Source organism: Siphateles boraxobius, unplaced genomic scaffold (genome assembly GCF_051911475.1).
Source record: "Siphateles boraxobius isolate OS27281-9 unplaced genomic scaffold, OSU_SipBor_1 41, whole genome shotgun sequence".
Taxonomy (NCBI): Eukaryota; Metazoa; Chordata; class Actinopteri; order Cypriniformes; family Leuciscidae; genus Siphateles; species Siphateles boraxobius.
Genome location: NW_027509042.1, coordinates 10,781,615 through 10,809,166, shown reverse-complemented (window position 1 = coordinate 10,809,166; position 27,552 = coordinate 10,781,615). Strand labels below are relative to the sequence as shown.

The 27,552-nt window shown below is 36.5% G+C and overlaps 2 protein-coding genes across 4 annotated transcripts; one reads left to right on the top strand and one right to left on the bottom strand.

The window, feature by feature from the left end:
* The first annotated feature begins 362 nt into the window (after nt 1–362).
* On the top strand, nt 363–20,577 carry smarcc2 (SWI/SNF related BAF chromatin remodeling complex subunit C2). The gene is made up of 26 exons (XM_077198339.1): nt 363–512; nt 2,053–2,172; nt 2,273–2,358; nt 5,090–5,171; nt 5,306–5,398; nt 6,194–6,263; nt 6,501–6,570; nt 6,743–6,818; nt 7,011–7,255; nt 8,030–8,154; nt 8,228–8,284; nt 8,606–8,643; nt 9,144–9,274; nt 9,418–9,489; nt 9,795–9,908; nt 10,015–10,168; nt 10,310–10,426; nt 10,564–10,626; nt 13,024–13,282; nt 13,500–13,661; nt 13,732–13,799; nt 14,611–14,731; nt 15,022–15,185; nt 15,279–15,413; nt 16,264–16,567; nt 18,335–20,577. The coding sequence occupies exons 1-26, from the start codon at nt 402–404 to the stop codon at nt 18,397–18,399; spliced, it is 3,102 nt and encodes a 1,033-aa protein (XP_077054454.1). The 5' UTR covers nt 363–401; the 3' UTR covers nt 18,400–20,577.
* Nucleotides 20,578–21,033: 456 nt separating this feature from the next.
* myl6 (myosin, light chain 6, alkali, smooth muscle and non-muscle) lies at nt 21,034–27,198 on the bottom strand. Of its 3 annotated transcripts, XM_077198346.1 has the most exons (7): nt 27,073–27,198; nt 26,742–26,769; nt 24,913–25,056; nt 24,257–24,430; nt 23,320–23,397; nt 23,191–23,226; nt 21,034–21,430 (listed from the first exon to the last, which is right to left on the bottom strand). In XM_077198346.1, the coding sequence occupies exons 1-6, from the start codon at nt 27,073–27,075 to the stop codon at nt 23,198–23,200; spliced, it is 456 nt and encodes a 151-aa protein (XP_077054461.1). In that variant the 5' UTR covers nt 27,076–27,198; the 3' UTR covers nt 21,034–21,430; nt 23,191–23,197. The 3 variants fall into 3 exon arrangements, with proteins under 3 accessions (XP_077054461.1, XP_077054462.1, XP_077054463.1); XM_077198347.1 differs by lacking the exon at nt 23,191–23,226 and having other exon boundaries at nt 27,073–27,195; XM_077198348.1 differs by lacking the exons at nt 26,742–26,769; nt 27,073–27,198 and adding an exon at nt 26,008–26,441.
* Nucleotides 27,199–27,552: the final 354 nt, after the last annotated feature.

Genomic DNA, 27,552 nt, shown 5'->3' with positions numbered 1-27,552 from the left:
ATTACTTGCTGTTTGCTGGTGTGTGGTAAGTAGCCTAGACTGTTATTGAGCGTTAGAAAATCAAGTGATTTGGTTGAATTGCCTTTCCATTTTTACAGCTTAAGAGAAATATTAGGCTACTTTAAACCAGGTGGTAGAGGGCCATCAAGGTTACTAAACTACGAGTTTTACCACAATCTATTGTGCAAAGCTCAATGTGGAGATGTGATTCACTATTTGGAGAAGGGGGTTGGGATCCAGGGAAGTCACTGGTCCCCTTGTCCGCCATTTTGGCTCAAGTTTTCTCAAAGCTCCAATAGAAGCGTAAACCTAGAATTTGAGCCAGAATGGGGGTCCTTTCTAGCAAAAAAACAAATGACCGCCAGGGGGCGGTGGGTGGTAAAACTTTAGAGCAGACAAAGATGGCGGTACGGAAGAAAGACGGCGGCCCGAATGTAAAATATTTCGAAGCGTCTGATACCGTCTCGCAGTTCGACAATGTCCGGGTTTGGCTGGGCAAGAATTATAAAAAGGTACCATTCGTTTATTTGTAACCAGCACGAACGGTCATTGAGTTATTTGTGCAGGAAAGGACAGACTCGATGCGGGTAGGCAGAATGGAGAGGGGAGGGCAGGAAAGGAGATGGAGAGAAATCCAGCTGTTTAAAATCCACAGTCTGACGCGTCTCAGACAATAGAAGATGCTGCATGCGCGTCTTGAGAAAAGTCTTAAGACGTACCCAAGAATCGGCTTCATCTTCAATATCTGATGTCGTTTCTAAATCTCTGGCTAGTCATTAGACATTTTCTAATAGGTTTTTATGAATGGCCTTTCTCTTTTATTCTGGAAAGGCCAGCTCGTGTAACGGGGCTGCGGTATTGGCGGCGCAAGTGTGTGTGAATCCAGATGTGTAGCCAAATCTCGCGCGCTGTGCTTGTAAAAAGCAGCAATGTGATACAGGCGATGAGAAATTCACACTCGGATGTGAAACATATTTTTTCTCTGTATAATTTATACTTGGAAATGAATTGATACGATAAAACAATATGTGGAATTCGACTACAGTGTGCAACGAAATCTAATTTCCCTTTAACAAAACACCTCAGTTGCATTCAATTGTTAATGCATTTCATATATGAGGTAATATAAAACGTCCTTTTATATAGCCTAATCTAGTTCAAAGGAAACCTAAATTTAATGCGTTTACACTGGAATTGTTGCAATAATAGTATTATGAAATTAAGGTTACAATAATACAGAAACATAAATTAATGAGTTAAAATTTTAAATAAAAAATATGAAACTTATTTATAAAATATATTCACTGTCATCACAGCGTTTGAGGATGAGGATGCATTGATGTTCAGTCATTTACATCTTGCTCAGAGCATCCTTCATTTTTATGTCATTTAAAGGTACTGATTTTAACATTTTTTAAATAGTCAAGTGATGCAGATTGTGATAAATGTAGATGTTCCATTTATGTATGGAGGAAAGCTGACAGATCAAGCATGTCCATGTGTTTTTAGATCAATGACTTTGAAATCTTACAGAAAGTGTATTTATTTTTAATTTGTCTAGATTTAATATATACTTTTCATGAATTATATTATCAGCATTAAATTTTAATGAAAATTTGAGCCCCACAGTATACATAACATAATGATTGCAATGGTCACAAAAATGAACACAATATAATTCTGATAAATCAGAATGGCCAAATAATGAATGATTAATCTGCCTGGTTGATGCCCTACAAAGGCAAAGCGCAGTAACTACACATTTGGTCAACAATTAGGTAAGACTTATAATGGGCTTTATGACATTTGTTCTGTCTTGTGAAAAAATATCTGGGTTAAATTATGTCCCGTTTCGGAGATGCATTACCAATAATCTACCCATAACATGTTTGACTGGCTAGTATAAAAAACTTTAAAGGCCTTTTTCTCTGTTTCTTTGTTTGTGTAGTTACTGCACTTAGCCTTTGTAGGCAATTGCTCTGTGATGAATCCTTATGTATGTTCCTTTTATTATGGTGTCTAGCTCCTTAAACTTTCTGTGGTTCTTTCTAGTATATTCAAGCAGAGCCCCCCACCAATAAATCTTTGTCGAGTCTGGTGGTTCAACTGCTTCAATTTCAGGAGGAAGTGTTTGGCCGACATGTCAGCAACCCTCCCCTTACTAAACTACCGGTACTCACAAAAGCCTTCTTTCATAACAGTTTTGAGTTGAATGCATTAAAGTAATCAGTTCTTTCAGTGATTTCTGATGATGCTCTCCTCTCTCCCGTAGATGAAGTGTTTTGTGGATTTCAAAACTGGAGGAGCCCTGTGTCATATTCTGGCTGCTGCCTACAAGTTTAAGAGTGATCAAGGATGGTAATGGTCCTCTGTCTCCCTCTCTTTCTTTAACTCCTCTTTATTATTTAATTGACACTATAATTATGGAAATTAAATGTAAATGAGTAATGAAAATTAAAAATTATATTTTTGGTTTATATATATATATATATATATATATATATATATATATATATATATATACACACACACACTGCTGAGCCAAAACATTATGACCAGTCATGGGTGAAGCGAACATTGTTCATTATCTCCTAAGAAGGCCACATATTAAGGTCTGGGTAGATTAGATGGTAAGCAAACAATCAGTTCTCATAATCAACATGTTGGATGCAGGAGAAATGGCCAGGAATAAAGATCTGAGCGACTATGACAAGCTAGGGCCAAATTGTTATGGCAAGGCGACTGGGTCAGAGTATCCCTGAAATGGCAAGGCTTGTGGGTTGCTCCCAGTCAGCAGTGGTTTGAAAGCACAAACCATTGACAGGGTGTTGGGTGCCCAAGGCTCATAGATGCATGAGGGAAACGAAGGCTATCCTGTCTGATCCGAGCCAACAGAAGGTCTATTGTGGCACAAATCACACAAAATATTAATTATGGCTATGGGAGGAATGTTCCAATGCACAGTGTATCGCAGACCAATCAGAGTGCCTATAATAACCCCTGGCCACCGGTGAAAACGCCTACAATAGTCACCTTTATTTATTTATATAGCGCTTTTTACAATGCAGATTGTTTCAAAGCAGCTTTACAGAGATAACAGAAAAAAATGTTGTAATAATATTGTAAAATATAAAATTAAATGTCCCCAACTATGCAAGCCAAAAGCGAAAGGCGACAGTGGCAAGGAACTAAAACTCCATGAGGTGACAGAATGGAGAAAAAAACCTTGAGAGAAACCAGGCTCAGTTGCGGGAGCATTTCTTCTCTGGCCAACGAACGAACAGTGTATGATTATGATTCAGGCAGCATTACAGGTCAGAGGTCAGATTGGATCGGAACATTATATTATGCAGTTCATCTGTTTGAAGATCGGAGTCATCACTCGCGTATGGAGACGGGTTTGTTGAGAATCAGTGCCACTGGCTGTCGTGTCGATGAGGCCTTCACAGGGCACTTGTTTCTAGTTGACACAATCTCTGCTGACACTTCAGGGATGCGTTGTGGTCGTGTCTAGGCGCAGGTCCACCATCTGATCTGGATAAGGCCCGGGTCCGGCTGATTACAGTTAACCTCAGAATAAACAGAAAGACTAAAATTAGCGCAGATGCCATTCTTTTTATGATGCAGCGAGTACATCAGGTGTTATAGGAAGTGTTCCCGGTTCCGGCTGACATAATTTATGCAGCCTAAAAATTATTTAACTGATTTGAATAATAGGAATGTATAGTGTTCTACGTGTATGCCAGGATGAAGAGATTTTTTTAATCTAGATTTTAACTGACGAGTGTGTCTGCTTCCCGGACAATGTTAAAATTGTCAACAAAAACAATAGGCACGCAAGCGTCGGGACTGGACTGAGCAGTGAAAGAAGGTTGACTGGTCCGATGGGTTCCGTGTTCTTTTACAACCTGCGGACGGCTCTGTACTTGTGTGCCGTTAACCTAGGGAAGTGAAGTGATGGCACCAAGATGCACTGTGGGACAATAGTAAGCCAGCAGGGGGAGTGTGATGCTCTGGGCAATGTTTTACTGGGAAACCCTGGGTCCGGCCATTAATGTGCATACAAATTGGACACATGCCACCGACCTAAACATTCTTGCAGACCAGGTACACCCCTTCTTGACAATGGCGTTCCCTGGTGGAAGTGACCTCTTTCAGCAGGATAAAAGCACCCTGCCACACTGCACCCATTGTTCAGGAATGTTTTGAGGACCATGATGAAGAGATGATGTAAGTGTTGCCCTGACCTCAAAATTCCCCAGATCTTAATCCAATTGAACATCTGTGGGATGTGCTGGACCAACAAGTTTGATCCATGGCAGCTCCACTTCACAGCCTACAGGACTTGAAGGATCTGCTGGTAACGTGTTGGTGATTGAAACCACAGGACACCTTCAGGGGTCTTGTAGAATCCATGCCTTAGCGGGTCGGCTCTGTTTTGGCAGCATACAGAGGACCAATAGTATATTAGGCAGGTGTTTATAATGTTTTGGGTCACTGGTATATATATAAATCAAGTCCAGTCAAATTTATTTGTATAGCACTTTTAGAATGTCTAGAATGCCTTCATACTTTACCATGAAGAAATGTCAGTACTATTATTATTATTATAATTATTATTAAAAAAAAAAAATCAACAAAATATTTTAGATTTTTATTTTAGGATGATTGCAAAAATGTTTTTCCATGAGACACCATCCTCAGCCACTTATATGCTGTAGGTTATAGGTAGGATGTCTTGTAAAATATATTCATTATGTGGACTACTTAAGAATTTATTAATTTAACATGTATGTTTGCCACTTATTTGAGTGGCTTAATCAGTTGTTGTATAATTTCTCTGACATTTAACCTTATGAGACACTCACCAAGAGAGTCGTGATTCGCCTCCATCATGGTGTCAATTGGTCCTTATGCTCCTGAATAGATTCTGCATGACATTTTTATGTTGCTGCATTTCAACTTTATATTAGTGTAGTAATCCTGTAGTGTTAAAGTACTTACCGCTGATACATAAAGTGCCACTTCAATGATTACGGATCAAAAACCTAATTCATACTCATTAGCTGTTCACTTTTGTATTCATCAGGAGGAGATTTGACTTCCAGAACCCTTCGAGAATGGACCGCAATGTTGAAATGTTCATGACTATAGAGAAATCTTTGGTACAGGTGTGTATCAAACACACAATTTCACACACACAGTCATCCAGTCAGATGAACATTTACTTGCAGTCATCAAATGGTTGGATTTATTAATATGTGCATATGTGAGATTGAATAATGATGTGTTTTTTCCTTTGTAGAATAACTGTTTGTCCCGACCTGTGATTTACCTGAGTTCAGAGATAGAGCCCAAGCTACTGGGAAAACTGAAGGACATCATCAAACGACACCAGGTACTTCCAAAAACCATTAGTTTGAGTTGTTACAAAGGCAATCTAGTTATGGCTGGATAATGTATTTTTAAAAAGTATATATTTTTAGTATTTTACTCATTTATTCATTTCAGTGTTTTTTTTTTACTTTTTATAATATTCAATATATATCTCATATAGATAAGAAACATATTGATATCACATCAGACAGAGAGAGAGAGCTGCGATTACCTGCATCTAAGCAGCATCTCTCTACAAGCATAGAAGCTGTAAGTTTAATTACTTCAAAAACAGTTACATTATTTACAACCTCCTTGTTGAGTAATAAAATGTAGCGAGTCAGTTGCGAAGTTAACTTATTAATAAAACTTACGGGGAAGCATTGACAACAAGGTTTTATGTGTGCACAATCTCCGATCTCTTTGTCGTGTGTGTGTGCTTCAGTGAGATCAGTGCATTAATCTAGTATGGTGACTAAATTGACTTGTGCATTATACAGCTTTATAGCACACCTTCCAGCCAATCGGAATCGAGTATTCTGACAGACCATGGTATAAATATAGCTATATATAGATATATATAATATATCATATGCCCTGAAATACATTAAAAGTTAAGGTATAAAACCACCCTACTGATACAGCTTTATTTACAATGTCGCTTAAGTTTATATTTGCATGATTAAAAAGATCGTTGTCATTTTTATGATTTTGATGTTTTAAATATCGGCCAGTCCATATTTCAATACTTTATTTCTTTGAAGTCAATATAAATCAAGAAATGACATCTTATTTGACATGTATGTGTGTGTTTTAGGGGTCTGTGACTGAAGATAAGCTTTCTAGCTCTCATGTAGTGGTCCCTATTCCTGCTAGTCTGGAGGATGGTACGTTCTGCTGTGTGTTGTTCATAGTGTAAAAATATACATTCACAGTTCACACACATGTGTAGGGTACAACGTGGCTAAACACCCCCCTAGGGTAAAATGTTCCTCTTGTTTTCTCCCAAAATTAACTATAAAGGCCTGTTTGTCAAGGCTTTTAGCCCCATTTATACCCCTCCATTTAAAAAGAAGAATGGTTTTCTGCAGTAATATTGTAATTGGTATGTGTTTGGTTTTCAGAGGAGTGGGTCCGTCCTGTACTGAAGAGAGACAAACAGATGCTGCTACATTGGGGCTACTGGCCTGATAGGTGAACACACACACACACACACACACACACACACACACGCACACACACACAAACACACACACACACACACACACACACACACACACACAGACACACACACACACACACATGCACACACACAGTTCAGGTGTGTATATGAATGCAGGATTAATGTGCTGTGTTCATGATGCAGTTATGACACATGGATCTCAGCCAGTGAGGTGGAGGCTGCTGTGGAGGATCCGCCCATCGCTGAGAAGCCCAGGAAGGTTAGAAACCCCCCCTTACCTCTCTCCATCTGTCTCCAGTCCTTTACCTCTCTTTTTCTTTGTCTCTTTTGTCTTGCACATGCTCTCTCTGCCTTTCATGTTTTTTTTATAAAACCACTGATTAGCTGATGGTTATCTGAGGAATCCAGCCATTTATCACCTGAATACAAGTTTATGTGTTTGTGTGTGTAGGTACATGCCAAGTGGATTCTGGACCTGGATCAGTTTAATGAGTGGATGAATGAGGAAGACTATGAGGTGGGAGAGGGAGGACCGAGGAGGAAGAGGATTTCAGCAAAGACTCTCACAGATGAAGTGAGCACTCCAGATGAAAGGAGGGATAAAAAACCCAGCAGTGCCAAAAAGAGGAAACGCTCCCCGTCTCCATCTCCTACCCCTCCACCACAGGAGAGCAAGAAGAAAAACACCAAGAAAGGGTATTTTTTATTATGGAATCTTAAACCATTGATTCTCATGAAACAGTGATATTTGTTTCAGAGAATTTCTGAAATTTATTTATTTTTTAGATGTATTTAAATGTATGAATTATATGAAATCTTATTTTCACATCACAGGCCCAAAGTACCAGGGCCGTATCCACCGTAGGAGGAAGTGTCTGCCCTTAATATTCAGATTAGTGGCTAACAAATATGGGGATTTCAGTTCATAAACTCTTATCCCTATATAAATTTAAATAACTTTAAACGGAATTTTCAAGACATGTTACATAAAGAATATTTTGAAACAATGAAAAAATATTGAGAAGAAATTATTTGAGAAAGATAAAAACGGGGCATCTAAATCAAAATTCAGCATTTTGTCAGAAAATGCATTAAGCATTTAAAAACACTAAAAGCATGATATTTTAGAATACTGGAAGAATTTAAGTTTGTGTGCTAAATAATGTTTGGCATTACACACAAAATAGATCTATCAAATAATGTAATTAAGATCTGGCATGTTATTTTTTTAAATCAATGGATGCACTGGAAATGCAAAGATGACACTCTCGGTGTGTTTTTGTACGAACCTGTGTGTGTGTGTGTGTGTGTTTGTTTTTGTACGAACCTGTGTGTGTGTGTGTGTGTGTGTGTGTGTGTGTGTGTGTGTGTGTGTGTGTGTGTGTGTGTGTGTGTGTGTGTGTGTGTGTGTGTGTGTGTGTGTGTGTGTGTGTGTGTGTGTGTGTGTGTGTGTGTGCGTGCGTGTTTCAGGCCCACTACACCCTACACTAAGTCCAAAAGAGGACAGAGAGAGGAAGAACAGGAAGATCTGACTAAAGAGTTAGATGAACCCTCACCTGTGCCTGCAGTGGAGGAAGCTACACTACCTAAAACAGGTAAATTCACACACATCTTTTTACCTAACAATTTAGTCTCTATTGTGTGTAATCTTGATATTTGTGTGTGTAGTGACTAAGAAGGATTCAGATTCTACTCCTGTGAAAGGAGGCACTATGACTGACCTGGGTATGTCTCTACAGTAGCTTCTGTCTCTAACACACCTGCCACTCAGACTGACCGAAAGGTGAAGTGTGTCTTTTCTGTGCCATTAATGGCACCAAGTGGAATTGTGAAAATAAAGGATATCAACCTATGAATGTCTGCTTAAAGCTGTCTTCGCACATTGAGCTGGAATAGGAGGAAGCATTTAAATGACGGGCACATGAAAAGCACACACTTCAGCTTTCTGTGCTAATTAACAATGCATTTTTTTGTACTATAAAGTATAAGTGTATGTGCAAAATTAATTAAACTCTGAGTTTTTTCTTCTTCTGCTATCACACCTAGATGAGCAAGAGGATGAATCAATGGAGACTGTTGGAAAGGTATAGCAGCAATTATATGAACCACATTTTACAGTTTTTATGCTCACAAGTTTCAGTAAATTTTTGATATATACTGTTGGATCTGAGACCAAATAATAACCATGCTTCTATTTTGCAGTTGTTGTTTTTTTTCATTTAATGGAAATGTATTTTTTATTATGTAATACTTAAATAATGGATAAACAAATAGTACATGTTAATTTATTATTAATTGAATTTTTTTATATATAGATTAAAGAATCATAACAACTTGAGAGAAAATATTACAGAAAAAATTAAGAATTTCTTAGTATCTCTAATTGTATGAACTCCATAAGGTAGTACAACAGGATTTGACTGTTAACCTTTAATTTGAAAGATTGAAATTGATCAAAATCTTAACATTTAGCTAATTTCCAGATTTAAATTAGACTAGGTTATCAATATGGTGTCAGATGTTTAAATCCCACTGTATTTCATGAGCAGCATTCATGGTTAGCTTTATGTTTGTGTGTTTCTAGGAGGAAGAAGAAGGTTCCCAGAGTGTGAAAGGAGAACCGGTGAAGGGATCGGATCTTCATGAGGATAATGTCACTGAACAGACCCATCATATCATTATCCCTAGCTATGCTGCTTGGTTTGACTATAACAGGTACTGCGACTACACACACATAGCTTTGAAACATATTCTCATCAGGAATCGCCCATTTAGATAGGAAGCAATTGACAATTCTGTTTTGTGACTATAGAAAAAGCAAGAGTCTGAATGTAACAGTCTATTTCTGTCTCTTTTAGTGTCCATGCTATAGAGCGCAGAGCACTGCCTGAGTTTTTCAATGGGAAGAACAAGTCGAAGACTCCTGAAATGTAAGAATTTCTGCTGGTGAACATATACACAAAGATTGATTTGAATGTATCTCTATTGACCTTCCCTAAAATCCCTGTATTATGCTATTTTGAACGTTATTAATTTTGTTTTGGAGTCTATTTTTTCCTTTAGGAAACAATAACTTTATTTTTTGTGCACTTTGATCTTTAAAACTTTGCAGACCTTTTACATTCACAAACAGCTATATTAGATACTGCATGAAAGGTAATATAACAAGTATAATAGGGGTATTTTAATTAGCTGTATCCACCCCGTTTCATCTTCACACTTTGCTGTGTTACAGTTATCTGGCATACCGTAACTTCATGATCGACACGTACAGACTGAACCCACAAGAGTATTTGACCTCCACAGCTTGCCGTAGAAACCTGGCTGGAGATGTTTGTGCCATTATGAGGTCTGGGAAAAGAATTACACCTCTAAAATACCTGTTTATATTATATATGCATTGTTCTTTTTGATTTTGATGAATTTTGACTGTGAAAGTGTGTGTGTGTGAACAGAGTCCATGCGTTTCTGGAACAGTGGGGCTTGATTAACTATCAGGTGGATTCAGAAAGTCGGCCCACTCCCATGGGGCCTCCACCCACCTCACACTTTCACGTACTGGCAGATACTCCATCAAGTCTGGTACCATTACAACCTAAAGCATCCCAGGTAAAATAAAACACATGTATTCTTGCTAGAGGTGTCATCCAAACATTTCGAATTTTTATTATTTCTTAGATTACTTATTTGTACTTTCTTTTCTGCGATAGCCCTTAAAAACACACTTTCCATCCTCTTCGTTCCCTCCAGACTTCATCTTCTCAACAGATGCTCTCATTCCCGGACAAAGTGAAGGACAAACCTGCCGACTTACAGAACTTTGGGTTGAGGACAGATGTGTACAGTAAGAAGAGTGGTCCAGTTAAAGTAAGAGCCGCCCATTAAATATCACACATGGTGTAGAGATAGTGTGAGAATGTGTGAGGTTGAAAGGAGTTTTGAAAAATGAAGATGATTTTGATCACTGTGAGAAAGATTAAGGACCTTCTTTTCTCATTGCACAGAATAAAAATGCTGCCAGTGCCACTCGGGAATGGACGGACCAGGAGACGTTGCTACTGCTGGAGGTACTGTATATCTATCTATAAATTACAGAAACGTCTGTCTGTGTGTCTGTCTGTCTGTCTGTCTGTCTGTGTGTGTGTGTCTGATAATCGCATATCTCTCGAACCTTTAGTCCGATGGGTTTCAAACTTGACAGGTGTCTTGCTACGGGCACGAGTAAGTGCAGTGCCGAGTTTGACGTTTTGTGGATTAGAAATGCAAGAGATATCGTCAAATATATCGGTAAAAGAAGCACACATTGAAGTTGTGGTTTAAAAATAAACATTCTGACATTAGAGAGGGTTGTGGTTTAAAATTGTGGTTTAAAAATAAACATTCTGTCAGCTAAACATTAAGTCAGCTACACTGTTTACTTCTGAATATTGTAGTTATTCAGAAGTAGTTGGTTGTCAGTAGTTAGTTATATATGTACCGGTAGTTCAATTTTCCATATTTATTGTATGTCATTATGTCAGTATCCGTATTTGCTTTCTACCATGCACAAATAAAAATTTCACTGAACTTTTGCTGTTTAATTGTAACAATGATCACTCAAACACACTAAACCAACAATTACTAAAAACACACACAAAAACTGATTTTGCACATAGGCCTAAATACTGTCAAATCGATTAATCGCGATTAAAAAATATACAGTACACACACGTATAATATACAGTATATATAAATATAATATAGCCTATACACAGACACACATACATTTATCTATAAATTACAGAAACGTCTGTCTGTGTGTCTGTTATTCGCATATCTCGGTAAAAGAAGCACACATTGAAGATGTTTAGATAAAAATAAACATTCTGACATTAGAGGGTTGTGGTTATCTGAATATTATATTTTATTCACGGCCATCATTTGTAGTAGCCTATTCACAACCTGTTTGCTCAAGCGTAGCGTTTTCTCGGGGTTCACTGTGTCGCTGCTCCCTGAATCGTCGCGCTTATTCATTTGTGGATGTAACTGAATCTGTAAGTCAGCTACACTGTTTAATTCTGAATATTATATTTTATTCTGGTGCGCTTAACGTTATTGTTTTCTCAGAGTTTAGGCTCCTGTGTAATAGTAGCCTAGGCTATTCAGCAACTCAAACATAGCAAACCAACAATTACTAAAAACACACAAAAACAGATTTTGCACCCGGCATATCTGTTATTCGCATCTCTCTCGAACCATTAGTCCGGTGGATTTCAAACTTGACAGGTACTTGCTACGGGCACATGTAAGTGCAGTGCCGAGTTTGACGTTGTTTGGATTAGAAATGCAAAAGATATCGTTAAATATATCGGTAAAAGAAGCACACATTGGCTTTTGTGGCTCTAGCTGGCTCACACTGCACACTGTGTGGCCACTCCCCAAAATAATCATTCTGACATTAGAGGGTTGGGGATTAAAAATATCTGAATATTCTATTTTATTCACTGCTATCATTTGTAGTAGCCTATTCACAAACCGTAGCGTTTTCTCGCAGTTCACTGTGTAGCTGCTCAAGCCAAGGTCTGAACCTCCCCTGAATCGTCGCGCTTATTCATTTGTGGATGTTAACTGAATCTGTAATTCAGCTACACTATTTAATTCTGAATATTATATTTAATTCTGGTGCGCTTAACGTTATCGTTTTCCTCAGAGTTTAGGCCAGCAACTCAAACATACCAGACCAACAATTACTAAAAACACACAAAAACACGGGCACATTGCACATATATTTTATTCTGGTGCGTTTAACGTGATCGTTTTCTCAGAGTTTGGGCCAGCAACTCAAACATACTAAAACCAACAATCACTAAAAACACACAAAACAAGGGCATTTTGCTCGGGCACTGCACTAATACATATAAAAAATCTGAGACCACTAGTCAAAATGCTTTTTTCTTATTTAATATTATTTTTTTCTTATTACATATTACACTACCGTTCAAAAGTCTCGTATGCTCACAAATGCTTTAATTGTTAAAAAATACTGAAATTTGTGAAATATTATTACAATTTAAAATGACTGTTTTCGATGTTAATATATTTTAATACGTAATTTTTACAGATATGGCAAAGCTGAATTTTCACCATTATTACTGCAGTTTTAATTGTCACATTGATCTTTCAGAAATCATTCTAACATGCTGATTTTGTGCTCAAGAAACATTTCATATTATCATTAATGTTGAAAACAATTGTGCTGCTTAGTATTTCTTATATATATTTAATATATTTGTGTAAACTGGGATTCTTTGATAAATAAAAAGTTTTGAATTAAAATGATCTGAAATAGATTTTATTTGTATATGTCTTTACTGCATGTCTTTACTGATCAATTTAATGCAAATCTTACTGACCGCAAATTTTGTGTAGTGTTGACTTGACTTCCGCTCTTTTACACTCACATAACGATTCCTGTTTGTTCTCAGGGTCTAGAGATGTATAAAGATGACTGGAATAAAGTATCAGAGCACGTGGGCAGCCGCACACAGGATGAGTGCATTCTCCACTTCCTGCGTCTACCGATTGAAGACCCGTACCTGGAAGAAAGCTCCGCCTCCCTGGGCCCGCTAGCCTATCAGCCGGTTCCGTTCAGTCAAGCGGGGAACCCTGTCATGAGCACTGTGGCGTTCCTGGCCTCTGTGGTTGACCCTCGAGTGGCTTCAGCTGCTGCTAAATCTGCGCTTGGTGAGAAGTTACATTATTAAAGTAATGGTTTAAGCAAAAATGAAAAACATTATATACTTACCCTCGAAATGACTGTAACTGTATTTTTTTTATACAACAATAGTGAATAGTAACTGAGCTCAAGCTCCAAAAAGGGCGAAAATGTATCATAAAAGCAGTTGTATTTTGTATTTTTCTACATGAAAAATGAACATCATGTTTCTCTTCTCTGTCTCAGAGGAGTTCTCTCGAATGAAGGAGGAGGTACCAGCTGCATTGGTGGAGGCTCATGTGCGTCGAGTGGAGGAGGCGGCCAGAGCAAGCGGAAGGTCAGACCCTCTCTACGGCCTGGAGGGCAGCGGCATCGCAGGAACCGGTCTTGAAGACTCTGACAAACCCGGTAAGTGAACAAACATATTTTCTCTAAAGTAAATAGTGAGAGAACTTAACTTTGTATGGTTGTTTTTCAGCGGAGGATGGAAATGAGGAGAATAAAAGCAGTGATGGTCAATCCAGCCAAGATAAGAGAGACAATAAGGTGTGTACAGACAAAATATGTACAGTGTAGTCCAAAACTCTGAGACTGCATTGAAAATGTTAGATTAAAAATCTGATGGGGAAAAGGGTTTTAGGATTTTGGAAAATGTGTATATATAATATATATATGTGTGTGTATATATATATATATATATATGCATATACACATGCATACACACGATCTGTAAAATTTTAAATGTTTTTTAAAGTTTGTTATTTTACTAAGAATGCATCTATTTGATAAATACGGTAAAAACAGAAATATTGTGAAATGTTATTAGAATTTAAAATAATTTCATAAAATATTTTAAAATGTAATTATTAGTAGTAGTAATTATTAAATTATTAAAGTGATGGCATTATTAATAAAAAATATCAGTACCATGACTCCAGTCTTCAGTGTCTCATGATCAGAAATCATTCTAATATGTTGATTTGCTGCTCAATAAATATTTCTTGATATCATCATCAATGTTGAAAATAGCAATAGAACGTTCATTAGAACATAATTTATTTGAAATAGAAATCCTTATTAGAAATTATAAAATTATAAATATCTGTCACTTTTGATCAACTCACTGCGTCCTTATTGATAAAACTATTCATTTCTTTGAAAAATCTTACTGACCTCAAACTTTATTAAAGTATTTGAAAAATGAATAATGAATATAATTTGTAATTAAAAATATACATCTGAATTAAATTAGACAAATGAAATAGCGGTCTCAGATATTTCAGCTTTCAGTTCAAATGAGATTTATGATATTTTCTTAATATTAACACATTCATCTCCTGTGTCTCTTATATTTTAGGAGAGCAAAGATGGACCCAGTGAGGAGGAAGAAAAACAAGGAGAGAACGGCAAGAAAGAGGAAGAGAGAGGGAGAGAAGGGGAGACAGACAGAGAGACGGAGAAAACAGACTCAGAAATGGGTGTGTTTACTGCAATAAAATATATGTGTAAGATAAAAGTCCAGCAGAATAAAAAAACAGGACTTATAAGAAGACATAAAAGGTTAAAATATGCAGATGTGGAGTGTGATGCAGATATACTAATGCATTATTTGCCCAAAATGCATATAAATGCACTTGTATAAAAAAAACAATCAGTTGTAGAAGACATGTACAAAACTGCCACTGTATGTGTTGTCTTCATTAACCGTTAATGAATATATAGAGACAGAGGTGAAGTTACTTACCTGAACTCTTTTGGATCCCTACAGCCGATGGCGAGAAGGAGAAAGAACGGAAGGAGGGATCCGAAGAGGGTCAGAGGGATGGAGAGAGTGAGGGAGAGAAGAAGGCAAAGGTGGAGAGAGATGTAGGAGAGGGAAACCTGTCCACTGCTGCTGCTTCGGCGCTTGCTGCTGCTGCCGTGAAAGCTAAGGTGTGTGAAAAGGCGGCATCATAGTGAGAAAACAGACAGCTTTCCTGCAAATTAAACACTGAACCCGATATTCTTTGATTTCTTTCCTTTCAGCACTTGGCTGCGGTGGAGGAGAGGAAGATCAAGTCTCTGGTGGCTCTGCTGGTGGAGACCCAGATGAAGAAACTGGAGATCAAACTCAGACACTTTGAAGAGCTGGAGACCATCATGGACAGAGAGAGAGAGGCGGTAAGGTCACATGGTTAATGTGGTTTTTGTTTAATAATCAAATATATTTACTTTCAGTGGTTTGTCAGGTTTATTAAATTATAACAAAAGCTTTGTAGATTTGTTGCCTAAAAGAACAACATTTTTACAAAACCTGGATGATTTTATTTCTTTCATGCATTTGGGGGGAAAAAAACATTTTCTAATTAAAAAATGTTTTCCTGTAAAAAAGTAAACATTCTTAAAACAAGTATAAGAACATTTTAACAACTATTATAATTTAATAACTGTTAATAAATTTTTTTTTAAATTTTCTATTCGTTTTTTTTTGGTTACACTTAAAGCCTTTATGTGTAATGCAATATAAATGTATTCATAATGTACATTATAATGCACTTTATCTTTTTTTTTTATATAAATAATCAAAACCAAAGTTAAAATGTATTATAAATGTGCAGACTCCTTGTTACATCTGAAATTGCTTGTTTGTCATGTGTTTAAATTCCTTCTATTTTCTAAAGGCTTGAAAAGCATGAAAATGTATGAGACAGATTTAAGAAAAATAAATGAAACAAATTTCCTTGAAAAAAAAAAAGTTATTTTAATTTTTAAATGAAATGTATCTTCTTTTAATGATGATTTTTGCTGCCCGAAAATAAGAAAAAATAAGGAAAAGAAATCGTACAGTGACCAGGGGCTGTAAAGCTCCAGAAATAATTCAAATTATTTTTGCACTATATTACAAGTCTTTTAAAAACAATGTGAGGAACAGAGAAAAATCAAAGTCATCATTATTAAAATCTTCATATTTTTAGGAAAACAGTTCCTTGAATTAGATATGAATATGCATATATGTATATTATGTTTCTAGTTGGAGTATCAAAGGCAGCAGCTTCTTGCTGATCGTCAGTCGTTTCATATGGAGCAGTTGAAGTATGCAGAGATGAGGGCCAGACAGCAACACTTCCAGCAGATCCAACACCAGCATCATAGCAACCAGCCTGGCAACCAGTCTGGCAGTACTCCATCTGTACCCCACCAACCTGTCACTCCATCTGTCCCGCCCCCAACGGCAAGCCCCGCCCCTGTGCCCGCCTCTAATGCCCACAGTGAAGCTCCTCCACCTGCCTCACACAGTTCTCCCCCGACCAACGCACAGGCTGGAGCAACACACGGTAATGACACATGTGCACACGCTGTGAGGGTGATATACTGTGTATATATACTGTACCTGTCCAGTAGGGGTGTACATACGCCACCGTCCGAAAGTCTGGGGTCGATACGATTTCTTTAAAGGTTTTGGAAAAAGCCTCGAATGCTCTCCAAGGATGCATTTATTTGAACAAAATTACAATAAAAACAATATTGTGAAATTTTATTTTAAAATACATATTATTCCTGTGATGGCAAAGCTGTATTTTCAGCTTCATTACTCCAGTCTTCAGTGTCACATGATCCTTCAAAAATCATTCTAATATGATGATTTGCTGCTCATAAAACATTTCTTATTATTATCGATGTTAAAAACAGCTGTGCTGCCTAATATTTTGTGGAAACCGTGATTCTTTTCTGCATTTTTGATGAATATCAAAAGACCAGCATTTATTTGATTTAGAACTTTTTTTTAACAATGTAAAACTTTTTGCTGTCACTTTTGATCAATTTACTTTGTCCTTGCTGAATTAAAGTAAACGGTTTTTTGTATTTGCTCTGACAATGATATGATACAAAAATTAAGTGAATGAGCATCATGAAATTTGGTCTTTTACATTTAAAATTGTTCAAAATTGTTCGTATTGTTTAGAAATGTTTATTAAAATCAGATTCATTTATTATTTTAATTCTGTCACATTGTGTTTGTTTCTTTTCCATTTTTGTCAGGTATAAATTTACTTTTTTATTGTTTGTATTTATATTTGTGTGTATATATATATATTTATATATATATTTTTTCTATTATTTATTATAATGCTAAATATATTTCTATTTTATATAATTTAATATAAATAATATTACTTATTAGGGGCCAAGTACTGGAGGTGAGTAGTCTATTGTATCCATTAGTCGTCTTCTTTTTCTTTTTCTTCTTCTTCTTCTTCTTTCATTCGTGACGTCTATGGCAGCCCATAGAACCGTATTGTAAAAAGTTGTGAAGTTTCGCATACAGATAGAGGACAGTCCCAGCATTCACCACAGCAAATGCTTAATCCCTCTAACGCCACCAACTGTCCAAAGTAGTCCTTCTTCACAAATCAACCCTCAACAAACTACTTTTTAGTCTTGAAAGGTTTTACGAAACTCGGTATGTGTCATCACTACCATGCCCTAAAGGTACTTAAAAAGTTTAGAGTTTTGAAACTGGTCTTTATAGATTCTTTGAGTCATACAGAGAACAATGAGCGAATTATGTCTGCCATTTTGAATTTCTTTGAAAACCTATTTTTTTCATACTCCTCCTAGACCGTTGGTCCAATTTTCACCAAATTTGGCTCAGATCATAACATATATAACCATAACAGTTATTAAAAGCTTTTTGATTGACCAAATTGTTCGTGCATAACACATCAACAATTTTTAAGGCATGGTGCCAAGCTGATTCCGAGGCTGTAACTCTGCAACACTTTTGCATATTGACACCAAACTTTGTATGTGTCATTGTCAACTCATACTGACCACACAATTATAATTTGATAACTGTGCCACTATTGGTCAAAACTGACAAGCAATTAAATCGTATTACTAGTGATTGTATTAATGATTTTTCAGCCATTTTGCATAAAATAATGAAGGTCGCAGCCATGCTTGCATAACTCATTGTGCTTTTTTGTGTTTGGCCCTGATAATTATATTTAATATAATATATGTATTATGTATAATTATATTTATACTAATATAATTTTTGTAGAATTGTCTAATAGATAATTTTGTTTTTTTCCCTCCAGATTCCAGCACTCCACTACCAGGGGATTCTCTCTATCCAAACGCCCCTGTGCCTCCACCACAGTAAAAGAGAGGGTGAGATTTAAAGGGGATCAGTGATTCCAGAGAAGAAATAAAATGAGATAGAAAGCAAAAGATATAGAGATAACTGGAGCGACATCTTCTTTGTTGTCACTTTCATCATTTTTGGAAGAAAATGATATAAATGAATTCTTGCCAGCATCTTGAACATGACATGATTAAAAATAAATAGCTAAAGCTAAACACAGATAACCTTGAAAAAGACTGACAAAAAATCCCCAGAAAAAAAAAGACCTTTGTTTGGACTTTTGGAACGGTCTTAAACCCAAACCCCTGTTAACACCCAACAAAAGCACTCCTGACCCTAACAGCCTGCATTCAAGTACCAGATACAAGGCTCAATATTTCCTTGTCTGTCCTCCATTTTGAGTAACATCACTTAACTTTGAGTCGAACTACAGGATCCAAGGTTCCTGTGATCTGCACTTCAGAAGCATCTCAATGTACGTTAGGTACTCACATGGAAACAAACAAAAACAAAAGAAAACTAAGAACAAATGCACTTTCAGAATGTTTCCTGAATCGTACTTTTTGGAGGGATGAAGCATACAAGTCAAAATTAGTCCTGACTTAATGTTTTCTTTTATCAATGTTCTTTTTATCACTTTGTATTTGTTTTAATAGAAGCACTCGATTTGGAGTAAGTCCGAAGAGAAACTTGACTTTGTAATCGTTACTTTGTATGTGTGCGGGTGAATGTCGGTTTTACTTTTGGGACAATGTGAAAGCTTTAGTGGTTTGGCCTGGGGTTTTTTTAATGTACAATTCGATTTTAGCATGAGAAAACAAAGAGATTACAAATTAGTATTAAATCTGTTTACTTTGTATGAAGCATCTCTGACAACATGTATTGTAAACCTGGAAGTCATGTCATCAATAATTGATGTTTGCATGTTATTCTTTGGGGGTGTGCTCGTCATCTGCCACAAAATATCACAAGTTACTCTACCTTTCTAACAGGCGAAAGTAGTCTTGTTTCATTCACATCTCATTGCCATGCTTATGAGAATACTTAATTATGGGAGTGTATGACTAATCGACAATGAAAAAATAATGGGAAACGCAGCAGGGAATCACATTGGTTCCTTTCCAGGAAAACAATACGCTGATTATGTGTTGTATTTTTGAGTTGAATTAATCATTTTCTTGAGATCACATTACACATTTTAGTATTCAGTGTTCATGCCAGAACTGATATTTCGGTTCAGATTGTGTTATGTGTTGTGTGTGTGTGTGTGTGTACGGGTGTTTTAGTATCAGGCCAAACCCACAGAAAGTATTTACGACATGAAGGAATAACCGTTTTGTTTTGTTACAAATTAGTGGCAACTACCTGATGAGTAGAGACAAGGGATTTTAAAGTTATGTTTGCAGCTGTGGTCTGTGTATCTCATATCTTCATATTGTAACCGTCCTATTTTTGTATTTTTATATGTTTCTTTACACTATTACGAATGACGTTATCATATTATACATGTCTGTAATGTTTCCTTCTCTTTCTGATTGTGGATGTTGTCGTATTATTGACATGTTCATGTGAAAGTGTCAATCGTTTTATACGATGAAGCTGGACTCTGTGTGTGTGTGTGTGTGTGTGTGTGGTGTGCATGCACTCTATGATTTGCCACACGTCTTTTTGTTTGTATGTTTTTTTATTTTTATTCTACATTCATGTTTCCAGACTACAAATGCTAGTGGTGATGGATATCAATTCTGTCAATATCATAACCAACAAACACGTATACACTCCCACTGTGATCGTATCTGCAGTTTACATCGTCACACACGTATGTGAATGCACATGTATGCAGTAGTCCAACATGCAGTATTACTGACAGAACAGATTCACATCAACTTCACATTTTTGCACGCCTCAACCAGTGTTGATAATCTCATTTGATCAATTTGCTCAGCTCTTTGGTCTTTGTCTTTTTCATTTGTAGTTGTATTAGTCGTTTTTTTGTTACATTTTGTTTTTTTACTTTTTTTAATGGTGAAAGCTGGTAACCATTGCATTGAGATGTGTGAATGTTTGGCGACGTTCGGTTTGTCTCTTAAGAAGATGTAGCTGGAGCTGTCTAGCACCTGTTTGACTAAGAATGGATTCATTTTGGTTCATAAATTCTGAACGGTTGTGCACAATAAAAGGCATCATCAGTGATAAGAGCTGTGTGAAGTGTACTCAGTATATATGGGCCTTATCATTATCATTATATATTGGCATTATCATTATAATGATAAAAATATCGAAAAACTGTATCATTGTGTTCTTGGTGGAAACGGGCACATGAATTTTAAAAATAACAATATGCACAGATCAATTATTTATGATAAACACTGTAATAGTCTTTGTTTAGTAACTTATCTCTTAAGGTAAACACAGGACCACTAAAACATGTAGACAACGTTATGTTCTCAGCCAGCACATTCAAACACCTTTACATACTCCTAATTTGGTATTGTCTTGTATCATGTTTATCGGGAGAGAGAAGTCTTTGTTACTTTACTTTTATCTAATATCTATTCTAAAATGGAGTGGTTGGTGCAACAATGCCCTACAAGGCAACCCACACATACACCCCCACTCACAACTCTGACATGAGAAATCAACAAAACCAAAGATGATTCTGAATATTTATTATGATGAACATTTAGGAGGGAAGTCAAATGACTTACAAACATTTAGATAACAGGTTAATAAAAAAACTGCAATAAGAGCCTATCAAAATGTCCCTCACAGTTTAAGACAAACAGAGGCTGAATGCAATTGAATGAATGCAATGGCTGAATGGAAGGTATTCAAGCAAACCTATGAACATCAATGAAAGTTTTTGGAATTAAATGAGCCATAATCCTCCAGAAACATGATAAAAGGCACTTAAGGAAAAAATAAAGAACAAATAATTAAAAAAGCTAATAAGGAAATGAAGAAATCACATAAATGGGGGGCCTGACTGACAAAAATAAAATAAAAACGTTTGAAATTCTTCAACCGCTCATGACCATCCTTACGAGTTCTGTAGAAGAGAGAAAAAAAGAAGAAGAAATATGAGGCAGGGCTCCAACAAAATCCAACCCACTAGATCAGCAAATCATGTTGCCATGGACACCACACATGAAGTTCTAGATACTTCTAGACCCATAAACAAAGATCGCACGGTATGTGTAGTTCAGTGACTGGCACTCAAAGTACATTTCCCTGCAACGACTAGGGGTGAAATGCAAAAGCCCCAGGATGATTTGACAGAAAGGGGAGGAAGAGAGATTGTCCAGGCCTAAAAGAAATGAGAATGGGTTAGCATACCTTATAAAGGCATAAATAGATCAGATAAATACACAAGTACAGAAGAGAGAGAGAAAGCAGGAACAACATTGTGACAGGACTGGATACTAGAACTAGAATACATCTCCTTACAAAGCCTCCTACGGTAACAGCAGATGTTCATACCAGAAAGCAGGAGATTTTATAAAGGACCCATCCGAATCCACTACTCTTGCACCGTTTTAGCCTTGAAATATGATGCTGATAGTAATTTTTCCATCACAATACCATCAGCTTCTATATACTGTATATCTGCACACACACTGCAGAGATTTAGGGGTGACAATCACATTTAAAATCAGTTCTCTTAAACAATCACTTATGTACACTACTGCTCAAATGTTTGAAAAAAAAAATATATTTATTGCTTTTGAAAGAAGTCTCTTATGCTCACCAAGGCTGAATTTATTTGATCAAAAATACAGTTAAACAGTAATACAATTTAAAAGAGCTGTTTTCTATTGTAATATATTTTAAAATGTAATTTATTCCTGTTACGGCAAAGCTATATTTTCAGCAGCAGTATCACATGATCCTTCAGAAATCATTCTAATATGCTGATTTGATGCTCAAGAAACATTTTGTATTGTCATCAATGTTCATCAACATGGCTGTTTTGCTGCTTCATATTTTTGTGGAAACTGTGATACACTACTATTCAAAAGTTTGGGGTAAGGTTTAAATAAAAAAAATGTAAAAATTAAAAAATGCTTTTATTCCGTAAGAAAGCATTAATTTGGTCAAAATGACAGTAGACAAAAGATTTCTATTTAAAATAAAAGGGGTTATTTTGAACTTTCTGTTGATCAAAGAATCCACAAAAAATATATAATAAGAAATGTTTCTTGAGCACCACATCAGCATGTTAAAATGATTTCCAAAGGAACATGTGACACTGAAGACTGAGAGAAATAATGATGCTGAAAATTCAGCTTTGATCACAGGAATAAATTACATCTAAAAAACATATTACATTAAAAAACAGTTATTTTAAATTGTAATAATATTTCAAAATTTTGTTATTGTTTTTACTGTAGTTTTGATCAAATAAATGCAGCCCTGGAGAGCATTCTTCATCGAATACATTAAAAACCGTAATTATTCCAAACTTTTGACCCCCACTGAAAAAGACCAAACTCAGCAGTGTGACAACTAGCAGCAGTTTGTATGTGGCCTATTAGAAGTAGTGCAAGCAAATTTTGAATATAAAATATTAAAGTTGGAACACAGCATTTCCGAATAAAGGGGAATGGCTGGTTTGGGTGAGATGGGCATAAGAGTGACCAGCAAACTCTGTTAGTGCCGGCACAGCATCACCATGGCAACAGTGGGAGTCAGGAGACGCGTACATTATGCACATGCAGAAATGCTACATGCTAGGCTAAAGCCAGGGGACGCAGTAGAGAGGGAGCTGTAGGAGAGAAGGAGTAAAAACAAACTGAGGATCATTCGTACCCTCTCCTCAACCAGCCATAATGTGGCGCACAAGCCCTGTCAGAAGGAAAAGCAAATGGATTAAACATTGAACTTACACTAGTCTTGATGTTCAGAGAACAAAAAAAGACCCATTTATGATTGTTGTACCTTCATAATTGATGCAGCCATTAGCGTCCTCATGTCCTGCCAAGAGCGTCTCCACTTCCTCCTCTGTCATCTTCTCACCTATCATAAAACACCCATCATCAAATTCTCAAAAATATATTTCATCCTGTTTTACAGAATGTAATTCTGTACAGCTGTAAGATGATTCTAGTGCTTTGTTGGCGTTGGTCAATCTGTTTGATTGAAAGGACTGATATTATATCCAACAAAAATCATTCAATACAAATCGGATTTTATGATTCAAAATATCAATGCATTTTATTTCAAAATATTTTCAAAATACTCTACTTAAAGAGAGAACACATTCATGACAGTTTCTTAAACTTGAAATGGAATGACACGGAAATTGTGTTTTCTTTAGTATTGTGACGCATATCCAAGTGAAACGGCTTCTTGAAAAAAAGAAAAGAAAAAAAAAAGGAAAAAAAACTAGGGCGAAACTTGATTTGTTTTATTTCATGATAACATTTCAAATAATTTTTTAATAATCTTTTGTTGTGCACAAGGGTAGGTAAAAGCCAAATTTCAAAAACAAATGTCAAATTAGCAAAATCTGACAACAATGGCATACAAAAAATTCTTAAGAAAAAAAATATTTTTCAGGTAGAAATACAAATAAATAAAACAGTCAATGAAAGACTTGTATTCCTATAACCACCTTAATGATCGCTACCAATATCTCCTATTCGTTGCATCCCTACTTGAACTCTCCCTATACCATTGCACACAGTTCTTTTCAAACAATCATAAGCACTTTATCTAAGTTCTGGTTTTCAAAATAAATCTCAATAGAACTCTCAGTGAACTGTTCAAAGGAGCTGAGACGCTTCCTATGAGGATGAAACCTTGGGAGTAATCAAAGAAAGATTATATTATACTGTATTGTAATATCATTCTAAAAGAGACCATGACTCTTTACCCAGTGTCGTGAGGACATGTCGCAGCTCAGCACCCATCACCGTTCCATTTCCCTCTTTGTCAAACACCCGCAGGCCCTCCACAAAGTCCTCAAAGGAACCCTGATCCTTGTTCTTAGCGATGGCCTGCAGCATGGGCAAGAACTGCTCAAAGTCCAGCATTTTCATGTTCATATCTAAGAAAAAAGAACATTACAATCACTCTTATTTGTATTCACACCAACATCTTAACGCACTGAGAATTCAGCTAGAAAATCATCACTTAATCATTTAATTATAACTGTGGAAAATAAAGACACAACTAGATTAATTCAGTGGGACTGTTAAAGTTGTCCTGATTGCATCTTAGACTGATTAAAAGAGACAAATTGATTTTGTCTGACAGAATAAGGAGAAGTATAGCGTATTGATCAAGGGAAGTGACAGTCATGCGGCTTTGGAACAACATGAGGGTGAGTAAATGATGACAGACTTTTCCTTTTTGAGTGAACTATCCCTTTAAAAGAACAGGGCAGGCCTTTTAAACATTGTTATGTTTAGCCAGTAAAATTGGCATGATTCAACCGTGCTTATACTAACAAACTTTAACAACTTCCTGTACTAAAAGAAATGCATTTTCAACAAGTAACAGGACAATGCTGCAAAAGAAAGGTCTGACCTTCATTACTGGGGTTTCCCAGGATTTTGAGGACCTCAGCATTGACAGGGTTCTGGCCCAGAGCACGCATCACATCCCCACACTGATTGTACATGATCTTCCCATCTCCTGTTCGGTCAAACAGGAGGAAAGCCTCCTTAAACTCTGTTAATGAGAGAAAGAGAGTGAGAAAATGCATAAGCAGGTGATGCTGAAAATCTTGTGTAGTTATCTGGACTGAAAAAAGAATATGATAATGGGTAAAAAAAAAAAAAAGTAATCTCCTGGTTTCAAGGCTTAAGCTAGTTCCAGACTAAAAGGCAAGTTTGAGCTGTTCTAACTGAAAGCAACTTGCATTGACATATCTTTAGATATGTCAGTGCCATTCTTTTGTCTCAAGATTCACACCAGTAATGTTTTTTTTTATAATGCATGTTTAGAAAACCAATTTAAATTTCCTAATTAAACTAAAGCCTAATCCTGGCTTAATCTAAACCCTGTATCTAAAACCCGGCCTACGTGATTTATTCTAATCTAAAGCAACAAGCAAATTCTGATCGAAAATTATTATGCTTCTAGTTCTTGCTTGAGGGTTTGAGATTACTATCATAATGCTTGGTAGAGCAGCTTAAAGGAATGCGACACTTCCCAGGCCGGCCTGAGTCAAACTTCACACACACTTACTGTGATTAACCATATATGGGCAGAAGAGAGATCACAGCACTACACCAACAGGAATATTAGTTGTGTCCAAAATGACACACTATACACTTTACACTGACACTATGCACTATGTATTCTACAGTCTAATGTTTAAGACTAGGTTTAAGAAAGTTTTTTAATAAACAATGTAGAATACCACATAATGGACCAACGCAAGAATTAGAAATGTGTTAAACCGACATAAGAATTCAATTACAGTGATTGTCTTTTGTCTATAGCTTGATCCTATCTGTTTTCTAAATGCAAGTTACTGATCTTATTGGGAACAATTCATTCATGCATGTTTTTTTGCTAATAAATAAATAAAGAAAGAAAGAAAGACAGCTGTTTCAAAGTTTTACTTTTCAATTAGCTTAATAAATTACCAAATAGAATTGTATGGAATTAATTTACCATCATCCATTCATCTTCCTTTACTTTTTGAGTGCAAAGCCCACATATCCAATTGAATCAACAACTGATTCATCGAACCAAGTCCCAGCAGTATAATTTTTCAATAATCCGTTGCATTTGGATTAAATGACTCACTCTTAACACAAAAGACACTTCGACGGGTCAGTGGATGAATCTTTTCAGCGACCTGATTCAAAAGATTCGAATCACTGATATGAATCAAATCCGCAGCACTCGCCCGTGATCACTAAACGTTTAACTTGAAGCTTTGTGCTTGAACTGCGACCTATTAAAAAAACAAAACGCACGATATTACTCCATCTCAGCTCGCTAAAATTCAGCAGATCACATTATCATTATTTTCTTGAATTCACACCCAATACATTTTGATGCTGTTCATACGTAGCGTCTCTAGCTACACATTCCACAGCAGCAGCTTCCGGTGCTTCAAAGGCGCCGCATCTGAAAGCTGGCTGCACTGTAACCTCAGCAATTTAGGATCAGAAATTGATATATAAAAGAAACCTACTCTCGAATTCATTGGACACTAGCTACGACACAATAGTGTGTCCCAAGTGCTAAGCATTGACTGCACATCTGTCAGACTCCAGCCAGAGTAAGCTGATGTGCAGGCCTACGTTTATTTTGCATTAATCAGCAACTCAAACGCAACTGTATAGCCTCGACGAATTCATAATAACAATATATTCAGGTAGTCAACATTTATTACTCACCACAAATCTGGTCCTCTGAGAAGTCAGACTGTCCATGCCAGGATGAGAATGGCAATAGAGAAGATTAGCATTAAAACCGAAGATGCATTGGTTTGATCTTACAATAAAAGATATTGAGATTCTCCCTCAAAAAAAAAAAAAAAAACACTCAGAGCAAACCAAGACACATGTGAGAATTAAATGTGTTGGCCTGATAGCAGAGCTTGGCGGTTTAAAAAAAACGTATGATAGCAACATTCTGTTTAACGGTCACCTACCGACTGTGTGACTAATAGGTGTTACCTGTATTACAGTGAAAATGAGAGATGACTGGCTATGATAATGGACTTACCATCACTGCAGTGGTTGAGGATGGAGCGTCAGTATGAGCGCTGTGTGAATTACAGTATGGGCGAACACACTTTGTGTCACCGCTATATTCACGATGATGTCATGTCAACTCGATTCAAGCTGAATCGGCCAATCAAATAGTGCGGGCGCTGGTTTCCCTCTACTGTCATTACCGGCAAGTCGGTATTATATGCGCAGAGGAAAATCTTGAATACCGTAATGATGTTTGCGGTTCCCACTATTTTTTTACAGTCTATGGTTTCCCAAATGGGGGTTCGCGAGGGAACTGTATGAGTTGATTAAAATCTAATTTAATTAAATCGAAAGTAAAGTTAAAACAAATAAATTAATTAACGTGGCTGAATAGAAATAAAAGTGTGTTTATCAAATCGAAAGCTGCAATTTAAGGTCCTTGCACACTGACTCAGAGCTCATTTGGTGGCTCTGAATTGTCAAAACACCTCTTAAAATGCTTGACGGA

What these genes read in the sequence shown, in the direction of transcription:
- smarcc2 (XM_077198339.1), top strand. Translation starts at nt 402, where the DNA reads ATGGCGGTACGGAAGAAAGACGGCGGCCCGAATGTAAAATATTTCGAA. An exon ending in AAGAAAAACACCAAGAAAGG is followed by an intron (nt 7,256 to 8,029) that starts GTATTTTTTATT and finishes TGCGTGTTTCAG; the next exon opens with GCCCACTACACCCTACACTA. An exon ending in AAGATAAGAGAGACAATAAG is followed by an intron (nt 13,800 to 14,610) that starts GTGTGTACAGAC and finishes CTTATATTTTAG; the next exon opens with GAGAGCAAAGATGGACCCAG.
- myl6 (XM_077198346.1), bottom strand. An exon ending in CTCAGAGGACCAGATTTGTG is followed by an intron (nt 25,057 to 26,741) that starts GTGAGTAATAAA and finishes TCTCATTAACAG; the next exon opens with AGTTTAAGGAGGCTTTCCTC. An exon ending in TGGCTGCATCAATTATGAAG is followed by an intron (nt 23,227 to 23,319) that starts GTACAACAATCA and finishes TCCTTCTGACAG; the next exon opens with GGCTTGTGCGCCACATTATG.